The sequence below is a fragment of the Pocillopora damicornis genome, chromosome 4 (genome assembly GCF_964200805.1).
Source record: "Pocillopora damicornis chromosome 4, jaPocDami1.2, whole genome shotgun sequence".
NCBI classification, from domain to species: Eukaryota; Metazoa; Cnidaria; class Anthozoa; order Scleractinia; family Pocilloporidae; genus Pocillopora; species Pocillopora damicornis.
Genome location: NC_142673.1, coordinates 9,017,715 through 9,040,722, shown reverse-complemented (window position 1 = coordinate 9,040,722; position 23,008 = coordinate 9,017,715). Strand labels below are relative to the sequence as shown.

At 38.3% G+C, this 23,008-nt stretch overlaps 3 protein-coding genes across 3 annotated transcripts; 1 reads left to right on the top strand and 2 right to left on the bottom strand.

Moving 5' to 3' along the window:
- Positions 1-307: 307 nt before the first annotated feature.
- On the top strand, positions 308-7,896 carry LOC113670250 (cell division cycle 7-related protein kinase). The gene is made up of 9 exons (XM_027186355.2): positions 308-669; positions 2,475-2,561; positions 3,023-3,152; positions 3,731-3,824; positions 4,065-4,207; positions 4,685-4,746; positions 5,121-5,475; positions 6,077-6,309; positions 6,738-7,896. Exons 1-9 carry the CDS (start codon positions 477-479, stop codon positions 7,226-7,228), a joined length of 1,788 nt encoding a protein of 595 aa, XP_027042156.2. The 5' UTR covers positions 308-476; the 3' UTR covers positions 7,229-7,896.
- Positions 7,743-14,793, bottom strand: LOC113670261 (uncharacterized). The gene is made up of 3 exons (XM_027186369.2): positions 14,586-14,793; positions 9,764-10,822; positions 7,743-8,933 (listed from the first exon to the last, which is right to left on the bottom strand). Exons 1-3 carry the CDS (start codon positions 14,674-14,676, stop codon positions 8,467-8,469), a joined length of 1,617 nt encoding a protein of 538 aa, XP_027042170.2. The 5' UTR covers positions 14,677-14,793; the 3' UTR covers positions 7,743-8,466.
- A 2,637-nt stretch (positions 14,794-17,430) lies between these two features.
- Positions 17,431-21,789, bottom strand: LOC113670249 (uncharacterized). Its single transcript, XM_027186354.2, has 3 exons — positions 21,604-21,789; positions 19,951-20,238; positions 17,431-18,536 (listed from the first exon to the last, which is right to left on the bottom strand). Exons 1-3 carry the CDS (start codon positions 21,677-21,679, stop codon positions 18,127-18,129), a joined length of 774 nt encoding a protein of 257 aa, XP_027042155.2. The 5' UTR covers positions 21,680-21,789; the 3' UTR covers positions 17,431-18,126.
- Between the last annotated feature and the right edge of the window lie 1,219 nt (positions 21,790-23,008).

Sequence of the window (23,008 nt, the reverse complement as noted above, 5' to 3'; positions counted from 1 at the left end):
GGATTGGTACACTGACATGTAACCAATCAAATTCGCTCTAATATCGAGCGCCACGCTGGCAACTTGTTTACCACGAACAAGTGTCCAAATATTTCCTTATTTCTCTTAATTTTTGTCTTTTGAAAAGAGTTGGTACGAGCAGCAGCAAATCATATGAAATTTTTCGAGCATTTTGCAAATCAGTGATAAACTTTTAAAAAAGAATTTGGATAACTTAGTCTTCTTTGTCAGTCAGCTCGATACACCTCACTCCCACCCCCTCAAGATAAATTTTTTTCTCCCATAGTTCAACTGGGGAAAAATTGGCGGGAATAGTAAATCCCTCGGCGTCCAGTTCAGTTTAATTGTCTTTGTTGAGTTTCTTGATAGCATTTGATTCAAGAATGTACTATTTTTGATCACCAAATACGATAGATTAATAGATCTACGGATTGTACTGATACTTTTCACAGAAGGAATTATTATTTGTAATTACGATGGCGTTGGAAGAATGCAGAACTGAGGCAAGCATTGGAATAGAATTTTCGGAAAGCGACCATGATTCGACTATAGGCGAAAACACGAATTCCACTTCAGTAAAGACTGCTGCTCAGGGTGATAGTTGTTCACCGTCTGAGAAGCGGAAACGGAAACGCATTTCACCGCACTCGACACCAAAAGTAGCAGAAGGTAGGTTAAACACTAGATAGTTAAAGTGTTGTTGAACAATGGCAAACGTGCAGAAGAGCTGTTCGCCATCATAATTATATGTCGACATGGCTCAAATTTCACATTAATGCGGAAAAGAGCCAGTTTGGTACGCTCAAAATTACGCTCTCACAGCCTTGTATGTAGCAACTTAGCCGAAGCCAAACGAGCTGTTATGACACTGAACAGAAATATTCTCCATTTGGCTGCAACATGCATGCAACTATCATAAACAAATATCATATGAAGTTGACGATATGGAGATCAGTATATCACCTTCCTTTCATAGTAATTTGTTATGGTATCCGAGTAACTATCCACCACAACAAACTTGCCACCGGTGGTGAATTGACTCGTTGACAATCTTAGAGGCCTAACCAAAACATAAACCTTTGTTAAATATGCTTTTATATAGTGACAAGAACACTGTTTGTCTCTTTGTGAAGAACTTGTCTCAGGCTGTTGCCTAAGTACTATACATATAAATAGACCTTCTCTTTTAAAGCAATTGCACCAATGTTGTTGAGTATTTGACAATTAAGTCTCATGGTGCCGTGGATCTGGCTCCAGTTGTTCAAGGGTTGGATAGAGCTATCCACTGGATAAAACTCTTTCCAATGGAAAATGCTACATGCTTTGCTATCACTTATCTGCCAGATAGTGATTTATCCACTGGATAACATTATCTGCCTTTTATACAACTGGACCCAGTACATAAGAAGTTCACATATGATGTCAAAATGTGGTCAGAACAAAAAATGGGAACACAAGGTTTAACCAAGTGTGACACTGATGCTCTTACCACATTCTTACTTCTTCTGTGATCTATTGTTGAACAGACACATGAACAAATACATGTAGAATCTATTTGTTTTATATGATAACAAAGTATCAGAGCAAATTTTTCTTAATGGCAAGGTCATCTATAAATTTGACCTCCAATAGATCATAGGTAAGAACTAATGAAAGTGTGTGTGTAATTCAGGTTCTTATATGTATATGCAATGTCACATATACAGTGTAGGCTTGAAGATATGAATTTTTTTAGAGAGAGAAATAAAAAAAAATCTGGTTCTCACCTGTTGGCATCTCACCTGTGTTAAGTCAAAGAATTAAATTCATGCATTTAAGCACCAACGAATAATTTTGTTTACTGTGTGGACAAAAAAACATTAATCACACTTGTAGTCAGTTTTATACCACAAATAGTGAGCCAAAGGCTAACTTCACATGAAAATCATGCAGTTATACATTGAACAGCCTAGAACAGTTCATTCTGACACTGAGCTTTTGCAAACTTAATGAATTGATTGCCTACCACTTTCCATTGACTATTTGCACAACAAACTAGGCAATAACAGGAGTGTTTACATACAAGCTTGCCTCTCTGCTCCTAGACAGACTATAAAACAAAGAAAAAGGCACAAAGTGTCATCAGATGAGTTGGGAAAAAACTCAACTGATTTAAGACTACATGTATTTCCTAGTGTTTCGTGTATTTGTGCAGTATCCTCCAAAGGTGCTTAGTGTTCATATTATCACAAGTGTCTCTTCTAGTAAAACACCATTTCCTACTTGAACATAATAAAAGCACATACAGACTGTATGCTCCAGTTAAAGGTGATTATGATAAATTCATTATTGAGTTAGAGGCAGCTCTTAGAGAGAGAATGAGTCGCAAAGACTTAATACCAATATTGTGAACATTGCTATATACAAATATCATCATCCAGTTGTTGGATTGCAAAACATTTCTTCTAATCTTACAGCACCAAATTTATTTCTAGGGTTTGGAGATAGCAAAGCTGGAGAGCTTTTGAAAAAGATCCCAGAACTTGAAGATGTATTCACCTTACTTTCAAAAGTGGGAGAAGGTAAATTTATGAAGCTTAGTTTTATCTAGTGTTTCTACATGTATGATGAAAAAATCATTTTCTCTTTCTTTCCCAATTTCTATTATATTCTTGCCAAAAAAAACTTGAAACAAAAACCTTGGTCAAGTGACAAGTTAAGTTTCTATCAACCATGATTTGCTGTTTAACTATCCACCATTACCAGATGATGTTTTGTCAACTTGCAAGAAAGATGGATGGAGAGAGGAAGTGACATTCTTCAACATCACTTAATCATGCATGTAAATGTATGAACCCTACCCTATTTGTACACAGCACAAGATTTTCAAGCTTTTAAAAGTTCATTGTAATTTAACCCTTTTGGATACAAAATTGAGAAAGGTTGAAGACGAGTGTATCATTGTCGTTCTTCAAGGAAATAGAGAAAGTTTAAATTTTATGTCATTTTCTTATATCTAAGCAGAAATTTTTGTATTATCCAGGTACCTTTAGTAATGTCTACCTTGCAAAAATGAATAGAATACCAGATGAATTATGTGCACTGAAACATATCATACCTACAAGTGGCCCAGGAAGAATTGAAAATGAATTGAAATGCCTTCAGGATATTGGGTAGGTTGAAAAGGTTACTTTTCAGCAACACAAGAAGCAAAAACTTACACGTGTCACTTAAATCACACTAATTCATGAATTACAATGCTTTACACAATATTATTATTTGTTCCATCAATTCCAAGAAGTGGCGGTGGGCCTTATCTCCTAACAGTATCAATGCACTCTAATAAGAGCAAAGAAAAGTAAAGTTCAAGGGGTATTTAATATAAAGATTCATTATTCATACATTTAATATAAAGCCAAATTCTTGGAGCCTACTCTACATGAGTTGTGTATGAAAATCTTGGAGGTGAAAGAGTGTAGATAAGGGTTAGCTAGCACTTCTAGCAAAACTCAAACAGAAGAAGGACTTAGACAACTGAAACTACATGTACATGTAGATGCGTGATACCAATGCCTGCACATAAAATTAAATGGATAAGATTAGGTCTCAGAATCAGGTGATAATTATAGGGCAACTAGGGAACAGAAAGCACAACAGGATGGATGAAAATACTCTGTATTACTGCAGGCAATTATCCTAAACTAGAAAGCTACAGCTTGTTGTATTACTTTCTCTCTTTTCTTTTTTCCAGAGGTACTGACAATGTGATTGGAGTTCTATCAACTTTGCGAAGGGATGACAACATAGTTTTTGTTTTACCTTACTTTCCACATCAGAGTTTTCAGGTAAGTGCATAGTTAGTGGAATGAATAATTTCCACACAGCATTTTGATCATGAACTCAGTAACACACACATTTTGGTCTGACTTTGTATGTATTTAACACTGTATTCTACTAACTTTACCCTTAAGTATAGTTTGACCTTTTTCTTCTCTTTTTCAAAATAATGTATGTTTCTATATCAAGCTACCATACTAGTAAAATGAAGTTGTTGTAAATTGTTTTTACCCATTTCTTTTTTGCAGGAGTATTTTCTTGAAATGAGTATGTGTGAAATCAAGGATTACATGAGAAACTTATTCATTTCCTTGCAAAGAGTTCATTCTTTTGAAGTCATTCACAGAGATGTGAAACCAAGCAACTTTCTTTACTGTAGAGATACAGGGAGGTGAGAGGAGACATGAATGATTCAGATTCTTTTGGAGCAACTGTAGTTTTTAAGTTCCCTCTTCAGAAAAGTCAACAAATTCCACAGTTACCAAAGTCAAAATTTAAGTGGTGTACAGAATGAGGCTCTAAGTGACTGTTGATGCACCATCTACTTCTTCAGTGCCATAGGGGATTACAAGATAATGTCTACAAAACAGGAATATAGTTCTCTTTTCCATGAATTCTTCAGTTCATTGACATAGCTACAGGGCTCCATGTTTTTTTTTTCTCCATTTGTCAACCTTAATCATAAGATGGTCACAGTACATCATATAACCCTGTGCAAGGTAATATCAGTTTTAAAAAGTGACAATCACCTGGGGCTGGTCAAGTGTTTTAGGACAAAGATATAATAAACCTTTGATTGAACCCACTTCTATCTGTGAGTGTCAAATTTCTTGAACTAAAGTTCTGCAACTGTGGCATTGAATTACAGATACAGACTTGTAGATTTTGGTCTTGCTATGAAGGTACCTGGGAGTTCTAATTCTCTTCTAGGTAAAGTATGTGTTTCATTTATGCATGTATTTGGAAGTCACCACCATATCCAGTTTCAGAAACATGCACTTGAATCAAGCACTGTCTCCATATCTGGAAACATAACTTGAGCCCCAACCTAGTCTCATTTTCAAGAATTAGAAAGAATAGTAGTTATATTAGGAAAGATGTAATAATTAAGTTTGAATTTCATATTTTTAGTGTTCAAACAAATAAAGACTATACATTCCATGGACTTTAGACCATAATGAGCCACAAGCTGACAATGATGCAGAGTGGACTGTATTGCATCTTTATTAAAATAGGCATCAAAATTGCAAGAACTTGCTAATGGACATAAAAGAAATGAAATTGTTGTATCACTTATACTTCAGACTCTCCAAAAGAACAATTGAAGAAACCGAAACGAGGCCAACATCAATCTCCCAAGAACACAACTCAGCCCAGACGTCGTAGCTCACGTTTGTCCCCTCAAACTGACAACAAGGACCAGCCAGCAAGTAAAGTTGCCGAAGAAGGTGTACTAAAGCCACGTTGTGTAAACTCAGCCAATTGGCAGTTTACCCATCAGACGAGAGACTTTAAAGTTCCAGCCAAAAATGCAACGTCAAATTTAAGAAGAACTTCCAATGAGAATTCAAAATCTAAGGAGGTTTCATTTAAGGCAGTACAAGTGTTGTGTCCCCTGCGACATGGCCCCAAAGAGGTTTGCACTGTTTGTATGGCAAGGTAAATTACCAAACTTTTTTAGACTTGTTCTCTTTTTGGCGTCATCATTAAAATTATTTACCAGAACAGAAATGTAGTTATTAATAGTTTCACCCTCTTAATACCCAGGAACGATCAATATGTGCATGTAGCTACTCCTAAAAATATTAATTCATCATTCATCGTCTTTCTGATCCTGTTTACTCACACGAAGCTTTGACATTGCTAATCTTCGCGTTATGCAGGACGTCTGTTATATATTAACCTACATTGTGGTAATGGCCCACATTGTAGCTCAGCAAAGCGTCTCTGTGGCTCAGTGGTAGAGCTACAGGTTTTGACAAGACGAGAAGACATCTTTCTCTGCTATCAATATATTTTTAAACAGAAAAACAAACTACAGGTTAGGAACAAAATCAGTTTTGGAAAAAAAGGTTTGGCCTTGTCTAATACCAAGGTCAGTTTTGAAAGGCATAATGTACATATATAAGAGGATATGTTATACTAATTCACAGTCCTTAATTCAATGATGCACATACATTGTGACGGTGGGAGTTTTAATTCGAAAGTAGTCTGAACTCTCATATTTCAGTGACAAGACGTAAATTTAAATTTGTTGCAGGGGTCATCAAAACACTCCACGCGCCGGTACACCAGGATTCCGCTCCCCTGAAGTATTACTCAAATACCCTCACCAGTCCACGGCCGTGGACATTTGGTCAGCAGGGGTCATATTTCTTTCCATACTTAGCGGTAGATACCCTTTTTTTAGAGCGTACGACGACATGACCAGCTTGGCACAAATTATGACTTTGTGTGGAACCGATGCTGCCACAAGGGCAGCTTTCAAATTGGGTAAGAAAATCTTGTTAACGAGGTTGTTGTTACTGTGTTGGTTAAAGTTGTTACTTTAACTGGCTGGAAAACGTTAGTCCTGTTTCAGTGTACATGTAATTAAGTTCCGATTTTAAAGCAGATGGCAAAACCTGATCTTTTTCCGTCTCTTTGTGTACGTGTACTCTTTGATTGCTCCAAAGAGAAGATGTACCTTCCCCAATAATAAAAGATCTCTCCTACTTTTTGTTAAGTTTACTTTGGGATTAGACAAAAAGCATGATCAAAGGCAATTCTCGTCGTTCGCATCATTCTTCTCTTACTCTCACTTGTGTGTGATTTAAGATTATTATCATGTTTTGAGTTAGAGTCACAGCTTACAGTTACTTCAATTTTCTTAGCCGTGCTTGTTACTTTCGCTCGTAAAGTCTTATCAACATTCCTTGCAGGCAAGGATCTTCATTGTAGCGCCGAAAGTCCATGTGGAAACCTTAAAATACTTTGCACAAGACTTCGCAGTCGCGCTAGCAAAGAGCCAACCGTGAAATGCTGTGTGAAACAGTGTAGTCGAGCAGACACGGACCAATCAGCTCCTGCAAAGCGACGTAAAAGAAGATCGACTTCTCCGTCAAGCTCTCAAACAGAAACACCCGTGGCTTCAAATCTGTGGCATCGTCGCTGTAAGATATGTCAAAAACAAAATCCATATTGTTCTATATCGATTGAAACTGACAAAGAACATAATGTTAAAACTAGTGAGCAATCGGACGTTTTTCGGCCCATGCATGTCGACGGCAGTGAATGTGACTGTACCTGTTGTAAATGTTGTTGGACGATTGAAGACACTGCATATGAGCTTTTGGAGAGATGCCTTGATCTTAACCCGCATACTCGTATCACTGCAGGGGAAGCTTTGGAGCATCCCTTCTTGAGGGATTGATCGTATTTTTTAGCGCATCCGAAGAATAGCTATCTGTGCGACATTTTGCTAAAGTAATTATGCCTGAGTACGTTTCTTTTCACCTACTTACACTCACACATCTACTGCCAAATGTAAACTGATCACTTAAAGGTTTTATGAACTTGTATCATGCGCTGCACGCCAACACTCATGCGCTGTCCGCAACAGAAAATGTCACCGGAAGTTATATTTGTAGAAACTCTGACATAAGCGAGACTAAAAACCCTGTCTCAAGTGGCTGTGTGCTATTGCAACAGCAAAGCGCTTTTATTTTGCTATTATCCCATGTACAGTCGCACAAGAACAGGTCATAAAATAAGCGAAAAGTTTCGAATCGAAATTTAAATATGAATTTTTAAACTAAAGTGAAAGATTATATTCATACACATGTACAGTATTCATTTTAACAATAACCCACTACGTGTACGTAAACTTCACAAGGATTCATTCGTAAATTATATCTGCTTTCCAAGATTCTTACGCAAGAGTGTGATGTTAACACAAGAACTTTATTGGTTATAATAAGCGAGAAATTATGGATTGTGAAAGAGAAGGTATAGTTGAACAAGGACAATTTTAGTGCGAATGGTTTACTCTATTGTAAAGACAATGTATATAAATTGGAAATAAACCACTCTGTAGCACTTGGGTGTTAGCGGTGTAGTTGCCTCCTCTGAATTATACTGAACTTATTGTACAAGCAAAACTCACCTGCGAGGGTCGTAGGTACTGTTATCAAATATTAAGTTGGACACCGCTGTTTTGAGAAAGGTTCTCTGAAGAAAGAGTGCGAAAGTGCACGCGACAAAGCTGAAAGTCAACGTGTGTAGTTCTCGTGTTACTGTTTCTTGACCTCAGGATTTAGAAATTTGACAAAAAGTCATTGTGAGGATGAGCCACCGCGTTTTTTAATTTATTAATTTACTCTTTTTTATTTTACCTTTTAAGATTCATTGATTACCAGATACCCAGATTACCTATCGAGATTGTCGCGTGCACTTTTGTCCTTTTTTCCGACGGCCTTTCTTGAAACAGCTGAATATCAAGGAAGCAAGCACTATTTTTACATCAATCCTGATGTGTTAGTCACGGAACAATGGGTACACTAAAACCAACCAATTTGAACGAAGGGTCTTTAAATTTTACTTATTACTAGTGTAGGAGTAAGGAGGCTAGTGGAAGGAACGTGTTTTGCCTTTGATCATGTCTCTAAATGGCTAAAATCGGAACCGCTTAAGCTTAGCCTCGTCTGACTGAAGCTTCTCCAAGTAGTTCTCAATAGCCGTTAGAGCAAATGCCGTCTTCTTTGCAACAAGTTTGTTCCTTTCCAAAGCCTCTTGTATCTTCTCTTGTGCCTCTCTCTCATCTTCCATTTCCCGATCCGTCTCCTCGCTGAGTTCCTCCTCCGCAGAGGCTAATTCATCTCTTAGGGAATCCACCTCTTGTGAGATTGAGCTTCCTGTCTCCTCTTCGTTGCGAAATCTCCTCTCTGCCTGATCAATCGCCAAGACTTTAGCGCCATCGAGCTTCGTCAAGATTCGGTTGGTTGCCAGGAGCTGTTGGTAGAGGGTGACATCACTGTATTTTGGAAACTGAGGAATCTTTGAGCGAAGTATTCTGGAGGCGTTAATCGTATGAATTACTCCGAGCTTTTTCTCGATGTTGTTCAGAGCTGTCGCAGCTTCTATAATCACAGAAAATACATGAACAGGTTAATTAGAAACTAGTGTGGAGACAATAGGTTTTACTGGGAAATCCTGACACCGCACACGACAATGAGATCTTTTAGACAATTCTTAGTTGTCATTTAGTTTTCACTCATCCTCGAGGATGGGTAAGAGGGCTCTGCTGGCCCCGTTTCAGTGTGGCACTTACTTGTCTGGCGCCACTTCTGTGGTGGAGGCGGAGTTTAGATATTTTATAAAGAGGTTAAGAGGTAAGACTATCATTCAAGGCACGTTTCTTCAAATGAAGATGAAAGTGTTACACCTGCACAAGTGTCTCGACATATCATCAAGGCAAGCATTGATTCTGGACCGACACCAGAATGGTTTACGGGAGAGGTGGCAGGGGCAATTTACATCAGAGCTTCCAAACGGATCCTAAACAGGGATTAGCAACATTATGAATAAAGCCATTCAGCCGATATGTCACTTGACCTGATCCATCACCCGTGGCACCCACTCAATTTGTTAACGGTGTACAGAGAAAAAATCATAGAGATACTCTAAATTTGTGCAAACCCTGAAAAGTTAACTAACTGTTCCACTAACAGCCTGTTATCCGTACATTAATGCTTTGTGTTACCCTTTAGCACGTAAATTAAACATGAAAAGGTCAAGATAAATCAGTCACATCATCAGACGAGTGGGGAAAGTCCCAATATGTTATTGGTCACTGAATGAACATTTTCGTGCCGGGAGCCCTTCTCCTGATGAGAGCTTTAAGGGCTCTGGAAACCAGAATAGCACGTGAGGTGAAAATTTCGCGACATAACAATTAAGTGTCACTTACTTCGTGCCATTGCCAATCTGTTGGTTGCGTTGGTCTTCGCTTGTCTTGCCATTGCAAGCGCCTGTTTAACTGTAATGCCAACTTTTCTGTGGACATTACTTGTCAGCTTTCTCACCATCTTTAGGTCTTCCTGTAGATCTTCCATTTTAGCTCTGAATTCTTTTCTGACGTCGTTTAGTTCCATGGTTGCCTGTTTTTCCGCCTTCAGGACGTTGGTTCTGATATTTCTTACTTGAAAAAGGAGTATGGGATCGAATGGCAGCTTCTCACTTCCGTTGTTTCCTTCTCCTTTTATAATAGTTCTTTCAGGCTTATCACGAGCTGATTCTGACACAACCTTGGCGACATTCGCTCCTTTGACATCTTGTGAAAGTCTCATTCCACCATAAGAGAACTGACGATCACCGCTTCCTTGATCTCTAGACGCTCCTGTATTCTTACCTGCGAATTCTGGCTCGTTTTTAGAACCAGTTTCTAATTCATGTGTGACTCCTTCAGGCTCATTTGAACTCTCTGCAGTTTCAAATGTAGACCAACCACTGGATTCTGTTTCTGAACGAATTGCGCTTCCAGATGCAGCATCCCTCACCTCCTCGTCAGATTGACCGTCACCAATTTTCTCTTCCTTTCTACCTATCTGGTTGAATATGTTGCGAAGAGTTACTCTTGTAATACTGTGCTCAGGTCTGCGTTCATATCCGTTTTCATCTTGGTTAACTATCCCTTTTCTTGAATCTCCTTCCGTCGCTTTGGTTGTGGCTCGCGCTTTCAGTAGCATAATTTGTCGCACACGAGGCGAAGAGATCTCGTGGCTTTCGTCGTGCTTGTTCTTATTGCCTGATTTAGTGTAAGCCAATTCCACATCCCCTCCCGCATTTTCATCTTTAGGTCCACTCTTATCGGTCTCCAAAAGGTCAATGGAAGGTCCTGTGTAACTAACCTCTTCGTTGGCAAAAGGCCGTGGTCCTGTTCCCGAAGTAAAGGCAAGTGACTGGGACTGCAAGTCGCTTTCGAAATCCTTTCCGAACAGCTTTTTCAGTCCTTCCGATCTGGTGACACCTAAATTAAAGAACATTGTGGTCATCATAGAGATATTAGGCCAGTTATAATCTTAACGCAAAATTAAAATGTAAACTGAAAAAAGAATTGGTTCTAATATGTTATCATAGGTGTTGCAAGCACAAAAATCGATACAAAACGAATCGAGAGACTCGTTTCCCTGCTCAAACCTTTTCCCGTTATGGCAAAAGAGAGAATTCTCTTTTTCCTTTCTTCTCTTTTTTGCATGAATTTTTTCTTCACTAAGTCTTGAGAAGAATTTATGCGACATTAAGGGCTGATTTAACTCACGGTGCGAGCATAACTACAAAGGTATACTGCGCCAATCTGCAGCCTATTTCTTAAATCATGAGCGGCTTTTTGGATAGATGTGTTGGCTTTGGTTTGGTGCGTTGTGTGATTGGTGTAAGAAAAACTCGCGCGAAGTTTTGTACCAAACAGATGTAACATTCAACAAACCTCACCGTTACCGCATTTATCCACGCCTTATATGTCGTTTTGCTTTTAGCTTAGAGTTTCTATTGACTCTTGTGATTTTTACTTTCATGAACTTGGAATTGCTCAATTTCTGCGATAATCAATTGGTCCAAGATTGCAATTATGAATAATTAACTGCTTTTTGCTTTTTCGTATGTTATTACCACACTCTGGTTTGCTTTATGGAGTATCAGTCAAAGACCATAATTACCAGAGTACATTCTCTAATTTTTATAAGCATTAGTCTTTAAGGCGGACTGTCAATAGTTTCTAAAAACTGATAAATTAGCCGGCCAATTTTTTCACTCAAGTTTGTCCATCGCTATCCTCGGTGACCTTCTTCATTCTTAATCATCCTCGTTCCTTGTTTGGAGTATTGTTTCCATCCCAGAGTGCTTTGCCACACTAACATGCTATCTTATGAAAATTCAAGTTCCTATCAGTTTGAGGTTGATTTTATTTTGATTCAAAGTGTTGTATCTTTTATAACAAGATCTTCAATACCAGTGTCACGGGAGGTCATCAAGTTTCCTCGGGAGAACATGGTACCTGCTGTTAACCTGTGAAGCAAGCGTGGCCTCTAAGTCGTGTTCAAATGAAAAAAACCAATGACATGGTTAACAGTAATTTCCTTTTTTTCTTTTTTTGACGCTCATTAGACTTCAAAGTGACTCAGTGTTAGAGCGACAGGTGAAGTATACTTCAGTATAAACTAAGCGGTGCATCGGAAAGCTGTGTAGTCGTTAAAGAAAAAGCTATTGCTGATCTTTAAGCTTATACCATTATCACTTTGGGTTGGTTCTTGAGGTAAAATTTAGTGGTAGCTCTTACTTTGAATGAAACTAGCTGAGACTCATTGTGCATAAAAAAAAAGAGTTATAACAATCAAATTTTTTTTAGAGTTGAACTAGCAGTCATCAAAGAAAAGACGAAGCTTATGAATGTTTAATGAAAATTCATGAGTGAAGACTGACTCAAGGAATGCGTTCTGTTTTACACGTTTGTTTTTCCGCACTATTGTATAGAGAATGAGAACATGAATTTTTACTTCAAATACATTGTATAAGAGTTTCTTGAAGTTATTTCCTTAATTATTACTTACGAGTGCAAGTTGGGGTAGAAAAATAAACTAAGACTTTTAAAACATCCATTGACGGAAAATTGAATTTCATAGAAATCATTTCTAAATTACCTCGATGACAAACTGAAGATTTCACAAACTGGGTTAATAAGGTTTAATGTACTCTATTTTATATACTGTGGAAATCTAAAAAAGGAAAGAATAAAACCAGGTGATAAGCAAGTTATTCCTTAACGACCTCGACAGTGCTTTGTCTCACCATAATACAAAGTAACTTTTTCACTGACTTTTCACGCCCTTATCAAAGAAAATTTAGTTTGTTTATCAAAGATAAGCTTGGTTTGATGCTACTCTGGTTTAAAGATTTAATTAATGTAACCGAGAAGTTACAATTCATAAACCCAACGTTTGAACAATCCTGTCTAGTGCCTTCATCAGGGGTGATCGCTGTAACAAGAGGTCCTTTTATACGCTCACGCTGTTTTTCTGACGAGGCGTAATTATAAATAGGCGTCAGGAAGTAAGCCGCCATCATCACGATTTGAAGGAGCGTGGGCAGAGTTAATATGCCAAGCTTCCAAACAAAGGCGCTGGTGGTAAACGCCGATTAGTGGTGATAATCTTGGACTCATCCCACCCAATTGTATGGTTGGTTAGGCATGTGTGCTCCGATAAAGCTGAATTTTCTTTTTTGCAAAAAAAAAACGCTTTTTGATGCTCTTCCAAACGTGTACCAAACTGGTTTGTCCGATATACCCGTTATCACAGTCATTGCAAGGAATAGAATAAATAGCGTCGGTTCGTTGTTCTTTCGTAACAAGATCCTTGGGGTTCGGCAAAAAATATGCCCCAAAGTTTGAAAAGGTTTTTGAGCAACTTTAAAGTTGTGGCTACATGCTAAACAAAATAAATTTGTTTTCCCTCTCACCGATCCCAGTTGAGAGGGAACATTTTTCAAGGCTTAATTCAGATTGAAACTTAATCTTTAAAATGTTTACGTAGGTTTCCTAGAAGTCTATCTAGTGCGTTTATGGGCTAAATTTTTTCATCGATGACATTAAACAGTTATATTCTGCTTTTGAGTTGCAAAATACGTGCTTGAAACTTCAGCCCGTACCATATAGCATCAAAGACAACATTGAACAGAATGGGCGGCAATATAGCTGAAGAGGCCGTATATAAAGGTTGAGGAATCGTACCTTGATTACAATAAGAAAATTTTAGCCAAGAAAATTCAGTTCGTAAACATGTCTTAGTAGAATAGCAGGAAGAGCAGTCCAACCTTTTTATGCACAAATGAATAAAGGGGGTAAGTTTCTTAAGAAACTATGGTGCTGCGTCGGTGGGAGAGTATAACAAGGTAATTTGGTGTAAATAAGAGTTAATAAGTTGAATAAGTATTGGATAAGTAATAATTTGGAGTTAATAACGTAAACTGGCCACCGCAAAGAGTTTCAAAGCTGACTTTTCGAGCGTTAGCCCTTCGTCAGAACGTAAGCCCTTCGCTCTGACGAAGGGCTCACGCTCGAAAAGTCAGCTTTGAAATTCTTTAATGTGGCCGATTTACGTTATCAACTCAGTTAATGATACCAAATAAACTTTTCACGCACAGTCCAGCTATGCATTTCACGCTCCTTCCCTCAGGGCTACATGCAACTTAGATTCAAAAGTGATTTCCCATTAAGAGCTCAGTCGTTTGAATAGTATAACTTTTTGGCAGGTGAAAAAGACCTGTGCAGGTGTTGGGAAATTGGACACTTTACAGTTTGTGACGACGAGGAACTTTGATACCTGGTAAACTTAACGACTAACACATCTCAAGGGGTAACCTGTTGTTGTGGAATGTAAATACAACATTTCATTCCAGCTCTGATCTTTAGTCTACTTAGAGTTTAATAAGGCTGGCCTTACTATATTCGCCTTTTTTGGAGTGATCGTGAACGAAACGTGCAAAGGGGTGAGGAAAAACACAATGCTATTGTCGTTAAGTTTTGCGTTAAGTTTTGCGTTAAGTCTTAAAAGTTTTGAAAAGTGTGCTTTTACTTTTGCAATGTTAACTGAAGTTATGGCTAATTATAATTAGGTTCCACTCGTCAATACAATGTCACTTCTTCGCTTCTTACTTTCTTTTCGGAAGATCATGTAACGCTTCAATAGTTTAAAATTGACTAAAGATACAATTACAGACAATAACTATTTACTTACTTGGCGACGGAAAGGAATTGGAACACCTTACGGCGATGAATTGTATTTCAACAATCAAAGCCAACGCTAAAATAATTTGAACGTTAGCCATCTCTTTCTTGACTTTGACGGTAGTAGCTACAAAGAGGTTTTTGCCCGAAGCAGTCTAAGCTGTCTACGTTTGACATGTTTGTGCGAGGATGACTCAAATCTTCGAGCTCGTCATCAATGGGGTTGGTTCTATTTCAGACATAAAGGGTGTCTAAGCTGTCTAATATTACACTGAGGTATTGACGCGCTTTTAGCAAACAGTTTTACCATTGCAATGGCGTGGTAATTTGCACTTTGTTTCAAGACTACCTAGAAATTTCCAAGTTCATGCATTTGGTAAGTACTTTTAATCGCGACACACATGTGTCCTGTACACTTTCCTTAACTTTATACAAACATGTGATTTTTCAATTCGTATTTCCAAGGATGTCAACATAATCTTTTTTCCGCTACTATTGTTTAACGTACCGACTCATTTTGTAGCCACGCTCTATTAGGTGTTTCTTTGTTTGATTCATCGCCTAAGACGCAATACAAAAGGCCAACTTGTCTCATGATGCAACTTCTCATTTTACTCGAAATTTCTTCCGGTATAGAAGGGTTGGCTGCATTTATCAACTTCAGCTTAAGCTAAAAATGAACAAGATATATATGTCATCTTGGAAAAAAGACTCACATTTTTTAATTTTTCTCTTGGGATCAACACAGATTTTTGGTGCGTTGAGTAAAGTAATCAATTTTGGGCAATTTTGGGTGTGCCTCGTTGCCGCACCATTTAAATAAAGATCAGTTAAAATATTTTTCAGCCAGAAAGAAATAATCTTTCAGCAACCTTACTTTATAATTTATATAGTGCTATGAATTAAAATATGCAACCCCCCAATAAATAAAAACACAAAGTTCTTGAACAGAAATGTTTCTTTGATGAGCGTTACATTAAACCTTTCATAGGGCGGTCACTTACAGTCACAACTAACAGACCAGACTCAGAAACTCTCTCCAGGTTAAACGTCATTGTCCTTACTAGTGGGAAAGTGTAGTCGATAAGTAAATTTTGAGAAGGCTACCAATCTACGCAAGGATCATGGGGTAGAATTTCTGGTTGATCTTATGCGAAAAAAATGAATATTCTGGGATGAATTCCACTCCATGACCCTGTGGATTAATTCCTGCCATGACCTAGAGCTAACATTCCTCAGTAAGGTCTTAGTCCTTAGTTTAGGGAAGTTAGTCTTTGACTTCTTGCACTAAGTTAAACATAAACGATTACCGTACGTTGTTTGAACAACTTCAATACCAAAACCTTTTCGATTGAATGTTCTAAGAACACACAACTGCCTCATATATTGTTTTCACAACTGTGCTTCGGGCATAAAATTGGACATAGGCCACTTCCAAGTTCTCGCGGCTCAGTGAACTGGTACCGAAATTACGGCGTGAGGACGAGGCTGGGTGTGAAGTCGCCCTAATCGGAAGTGGCCTGTTAAGCACGCTTTTTCAGTGTTTTTAACCCCGATGCGCAAATTACTCTGAGGAGCCTGGTACTCAAGTCGGTGACGTTATAAGGGACGTCAAAAAATTCCAGACAATTGTTGATGACTTCCGGTCAGGTTGTCGAAATATGAGGCAATGTCGCTGACGTTTGTTACTATCCTTAACAGGACTACCTCCGATCTCACCGCGCTATTTATTATGCGTTAAGGAGGCCCAAAGTACAGCTTTGAACGGGTTTGCTCCATCTGACACCACCAAGACGGAATTTTTATCCTCCCTTTTGGCTTATGAGCATTCCCTAATAAATAATAGGAGAGAATATGGTGTTGCATCTTTACTGTACCCAATAATTGTCTTTGTGTTTATCTATTCTAGTCATGTGTTTGCCAGATAATGTAGTCTAGGGGTGGATAGCACGTAAGCCACATCTGATAGTGGGATGGGGGGGGGGGTGACTAGGGAGCAAGAATTAAGAGGAGTTTATTTGATGACATATTTTGAAACCTAGAAAGCGGTACCGCACCAAATTTACTTAACATTTAGAATTATGAGTCGGTACTCCACAAAATTTAGGCTCGTAACTGTTACTAAGAGCTTATACTATTGTGGCACTCGGATTTCATCCCTTTCTATTATCCGAATCAAACCGCCTATTCTTTTTCAGCGAACAAGAATAGGCGGTTTGATTCGCCAACAACTAAGCTTCCTCCTTTCTTAAAACTGTGAACTACTCCTTTTATCTTAATTTTGAAGAAATTTCATTAAAAAAAAAAATTCAAGAGTAGTATTATGTTCGAAATTCTCGCTTGATCAGTCATAGCTCAGGCTTGTTAGGAATTACAAGTCCTTCAACAGGTAGTGTTGATAAGATTGACTTAGACTATAACTAGTTCGTTGCTGGCAATCTAAGCATAACGAGTAGAATCTCCAGTTAGAGGCATCCAATTTATGAATCCGATGATGGCTGAACGGTCTGTTTCCCAAAAAGCAGATTCGTTGACAGAAGGAGCATCTGAACTCTTGTTGTCTAGTTTTTCTCGCTGTTTTTTTCTCTTATTGTGTACTTCACTCTGTCAATAATAACCTGTCAAATCGCTCCCCACAACGAGGGAGTTTACATTTCAATGTAGACTATTGAAAAAGAACAGGCATTTTTGAAAATTTTTTTCAATATTGGGCTATTTTGAGCTTTTGAGGGTTGTTGCCATAGAGATCATAATCACTGCTACGTAACCAGCCATGCGTATCACTTCTTCTTAAGTTGTTACTATTTTATGAGGACAAACAATGAAAGAATCCTTCAGTAAAGGAAATTGTCACGCATGATTTATAGTCGTTTATTCGTTAATAAACAGGGAATAATTACCGATAACAAGATTCGGACACCGATATCTGGGTTACGTTATTGAGGTAATACTTTTGAATCTTTTAAATTACTGAACCACTGAAGCTAGCCGGAGTCCGAGCCGAATTTCCGGTTCTGCCTATCAAAGCTATGCGACTTTCAAAATATATTTATCGACGATACACAGCATTGCATGAATTGTATTTCGTCATAACATACAAACTGAAGAGGAGTATGCAATGATTTGTCATTTTATGGGCTGCTTGAGTGAAACCATCCTCTAAAGCCAGTACATATTTGCTACCTCCTGTTAGTATTACAACTACTGTTGAACTGACTAAGCTTGTGTTCTCATGGGCAAGGTTGACCTGAGAAGAGAAAGAAGAAAAATCCAAACAAAGGACTGAACATCATTCCAGAAAACTGAGTAGAGAGCAAGACATAAACTTCAAAGGCGAAATAGCCTTCTTCCATAAATGACGAGGCTGACTGTTATTCTTCTACATGTGTGTTACTTAGCTTTTCACTCAAAAGCGAGGCCAACAAAGATTATTCGCAAGCACTCAAAAGAATAATAATCCTGCCAGCTAAATCCAGGATTTCTCACGGAAAATTCTACCCGTGCCCTCCAGTCCATGGAGCCCATGAATCATCTTTCTACGTCACTTCTTTTTAATAGATTCCGAACTTTAATAATCCGTCTTCCATCTCCTTCAGGAGGTCTTTGGTCTTTTCAAACGCTCGCTTGTTTGCTTGCGCTTTTTCGTGGATAGCATCTTTCGCCTTTTCTACCTCTTCAACCTCGTGTTTTTGTAAGTCCAGCAGGCTTCTAGCGACGGCAGTTTCATCTGCTTCGAGCGCACTTGGAATGTTGTCCTTCGGTTTCAGTTTTTTGTGTTGTTTGTCACCTTTCAATTGGTCCTTGCTGTCCTCAGTGCCTATACTTTTTTTTGAGTCTTTCTCATCATCGTGTTCCTCCTTTTCCGGTTTCTCGGCGATCATTTCTCTTATTTTGCTGATCATGTCGTGTGATTTCGTCTCTTCGATGTCTTTACTTAGTTGTCCCAAATCATTAGTGGCATCTGTAAAGAATAAATAACAAAATAACAGACAAAACAATTAAGGAGAAAAACAGAGATGTCCAGAGAACTGCAGGGAGTTGAGATAATGATGGCTGAGTCCTTTTCAGGGAAAAAACTCGCGAAGAAATTTCTGAAGCCAATTTTCCTAGACATGGCGTCCAATCTCAAGTTACCCTTAACCCTTTAACTCCCATGAGTGACCAAGACAGGATTTCTCCTCGTAATATCAACACAATATCAAGCAGACAAGTGAAGAGAATTAAGAAAAATATCAGTTAGGGGGTTATAAGTTGATCTAATACCAAATTCTCCAAACTAACATCTCAAGAACTGTATGGGAGACAGTAGGGAGAATTAATAATGAGATCTTGGGAGTTAAAGGGTTAAGCCTTAAACGCAAAGGTGTGCTGTAAAAGGAGAGGTGCCCTGGGTACCTCAAGAGCATTTGTCAATCAACTGTCAAGGCATACAGACCTCTTTATTCAAAATAGTTTGAGCTGCAGCTTATACAAAGCGAGTGAACAGCAGGCCCCGGCCATTTGAAGGTTGGATAACACTATCCACCGGATAAATGTCTAAATGTCGGGTGGATAGTGCAGTACGTTTTGTTCTCACTTATCCCATGGATAGCGATTTATTCGTTGGATAACATTATCAACCCTTTATTCAACTGGGCCTAGGTGGATTTCTCAAAAGCACTGATAAGTTTTAACGTTTTCATCACAATGGAAGAATTTATTGATATTTGTATCTCCTTCCTCTAATCCAAACTGTGTGGCGGTAAATTTGAAACTCGAGATGATACTCATCGCCATCGCGTAATATTAGCACGGCGTAGTTTCATGACTGTCTCTAAATACTGAATGTCAATGAACATAAAAAAAGGATGAAAGACGTAGAAATATTGAAGGCCTTTCTTTAACAATGGTCGCAATATGGGATGATTACTGCATTTGAACTTAAACCAAGGGGCGGAGCCAAATTATATATAGAGCGCATTCTTGTCTAATAAAGGATTCCCGATTTCAATACTTTCGAGGTAGAAATGATATAAAATGAAAGTTAACTACTTCCGCGGGAAAGCATTCCTCATCGCCAATAGGCCGGGTTTTTTTTCCGACGTGGATAGGGTCAGGTGGTTCGTTCCTTTAGTTTCCTTTTACCGTCAATTTTAATTTACAATTAAAGGTTAGTCGTGCGAGCACTATCAATCAATCAGACGCACAGCTAAAATAAATTGCAAGTATACGTTCGCGTTTTCGCGCAGTTCAAGCAGCTTGCTCGGTTCTTTTGGGTTCGTATGATAGTTTCCCTCGTTCGTCAAAGGCTATTGTGATTATGTTGATTTGATTTTATGAAAATCGGTTGAAATACACTTTAAAACAACTTTGCTATTCTCGATCTCAAGAAGTACCTGATACTGATCCCAGCTTAGCGGCAGCCGCTTTAGTGGCGTCTGTCAAGATCTTCATGGTCTCTTTCAGTGCTTTTTCCACCCTTGCACTTATGTCTTCTGCCTTCTTTTCTGCTTTCTCCAGTTTTCCTTCGAGTGTTTTCTGTTGAATGCCGAGCGCTTGGCGAACCTGTTTGAGCGAGTATCCGACTTGATTCAAAGCTCGCAAGCCTTGCTTAGCTTTTGCCATCATGTCAAATGGTCGCACAACTCCATAGCAACAATAAGACTTCTTTTGGCCTTTTACCGCTGAGAGGAAAAAGTGTACAATTTTGCTGTGATGATAAAGGAAGAGATTGTTATAACGCTTCTATTTCATAGAATTATCCTGATTCGAAACAAACTGTAGATACAGTTTGCTATTTAGTGCCGTTTTTGCAACTTGCAAAATCTCCTCAAACTCGAAGTAACCTTAAGAATTGTGAGTATGGTAAAAGTAGTGAGGTAGTTAAGTGAATCAAAACACCAGAGGCGCCTAGACGTCAAATCGAATAGGCCATTTTACAGTTGTGTACTTAGTTGCCAAGCCTTTGATTTGGAGTGAGGCTGAAGTTGACCTTGTTGTGATAGAGACCACTATCTAGTTAGCATGATAACAAAGTAATTTGCATTTGAAAAGCAACAAGGTTTGTATGATAACAAGGTCAACCTTAGCCTCACTCCTGTTCAAAGGCTTGGCAACCAAGCACATAACTGTAAAATGGACTATTAAGAGTGAATATTAATTCAGATTTCACTTGATGAACTTCAAACTTTTGCGGCTGAGTTTTTTTAAGATACAAACCTGGAGATGTCGCCCCCTTAAAAACGTGCGAAGAGACTACATTATTTTGATGTGAATTCTAAATTAGAACGTGGCGGTTTCTACTCTCAAGGAAAGATGAAAATGTTATATTCTGTTAATATAAATAAAACAAATGAAGCTTTATACTGATTACATGGAATTTTGTTTAATTTGAGACTGCGCGCCACGCACAAAAACTGCTTTAGTTTTTTATTATTTTTTGGGAGGAGTAGCAGGTTTGTCAAACAAGTTAAAGATCAACGATGAATTAGCAATATTTCATAATGTCAAGACGGCCTGATATCGTGACAACGACGTCAGATCTTCTCCAGTAGGTGTAAATGTACATACTATTGAGGTTTTGGCGAATTGTCTCCCAACATCTAGCCAAGTAGAAGTTCCTTGTTAAGTTAAGTTAAGTTTCTCTTAATCCAACTAAAATAAATGGGTCGTGGATTCGCGCATTTTTAGAATCTAAAAAATACTTTTTTTTTTTTTACAATAGCATCGTAGGGGGATAACAAAATCCGTCCATATCAAACTGAAATCTCGAGCTATCATCTACTGTTGTCTTACGCACATGCACCTTTCACCCGCTTAAACCGGTGGCCTATTCCTGTTTGTCAGTGCACTCAACAACTGATCCCAAACAATCAATTAAGTTTTGGTTCATCAAGTAGAGCGCCATGAACCACATTTACGCCAGAAATTCCTTGGATACTAGCACGCACCTAACGGCGAAATTGGCACAGCAAGATTCTTTCTAAAATCCTTTTGTCTGCCATCGATTTCAAACCCGATCAAATCGGTAATGAATTCATTCAACCTACTTTTCACTTTGATAATCGGTGATCCAGAGGCCAAGAGGCACGACGCAAAAATTACAACCGCATGAAATACCCTCATCTTCAGGGAGACATTAATCGAAAAGTCAAATGGGGTGGAATAAATCAGGTATCAAAATAACAATACGAGGATAGTAGTCTAATTACGGCGAACAGACTTATGACTCAATATTCTTAAAAAATAGAATATCGAGAGCTGATTGGCTAGTTATACAGGTTATCATATAGTAGGAGAGCATTTACCAGTTGTTTTCTTTTCTGTTTGGTTCTGATGTTTACAAATTGTTCACACGTAGAGGTGTGAAATTTTATTGATAGAGGACAATTCATTTTTTTTTTCATAGAGCAAGGTATGGGCAGTTGGACGGTTTGCATAATTCACCTAACAATATTGTGCTGTGAAGTTCAAATTTTGCTCAAGGGTTCTTCATTTAAAACTGTTTGTTTATCTCATTGAAAATTTTGTTTTGTTCTTACGACAGTAGGTCGTCATTTCATGGCTTATTTCATGTACTTCAGCGAAAAAAAAATCAGTTTTTTTTTTATTATCTTAAGTCAGAATTTTGACTCGAGAGGCCGAAGTGCTCTGCAGACTTAAAGGTGTAAGCGTTTTTGCATGGTCGTCTTCCGTTTCTGGTGTGGAATTTCAGATTTTTTCATTTTGCATACAAAACTACCTTTCTTATTTAACGCTTAATTGATTCGTTTATGGCGACACTTGATTTGAGAAGCGTAACAGTAAACTACAAGGAAAGCACGAAAAACTTGGTTTCTACTCTTTGCTTGAAAATGTATATAGCATGCCGTGGAATTTTAGTTGTGTTTAGTTTGCACGGCTAATCTTTGCACAATTTAACAAGCCTTTTTTTTTCTTTAAGAACTGACAATGAAGAGGAGGTATATGTAGTAGATACATGTAGTGTAATCAACGCAGTCGATCCGCATGACATTGATTACATGAATGCCTTAGGCTAGTTCTTGATCCTGGTGCCTTATTAATTGTTTTGCAAAGTTGAAAAAGCCAGATTAAGGAACTGGAGTTTTCCCAAATTAATGAATGGGATAGCAGCCAAAGCAATTTTTGGCCGCGGTGGGGGAGGAAGGGGGCAGGTGCTTATTGTACAACATAACGAGCGCATATCCTCCGTCAAATTTCCGTAAACCTTCGACTGCCAAGATCTGATTAGTAATTATCCTCACTGTCTCCCATAGAGTTCTTATAAAGTTGGTTCGGAAAATTTGGTATTAGATCAACAAATAATACCTTAATCGATATTTTCCCTATTTTCATCTCTTGTCTGCTTGATATTGTGAAGAGAAATTCTGTCTTGGTCACTCATGGGAGTCTAATGGTTGAATATCCTTTGCGCAGTTATCTGAGGCCCGTAAC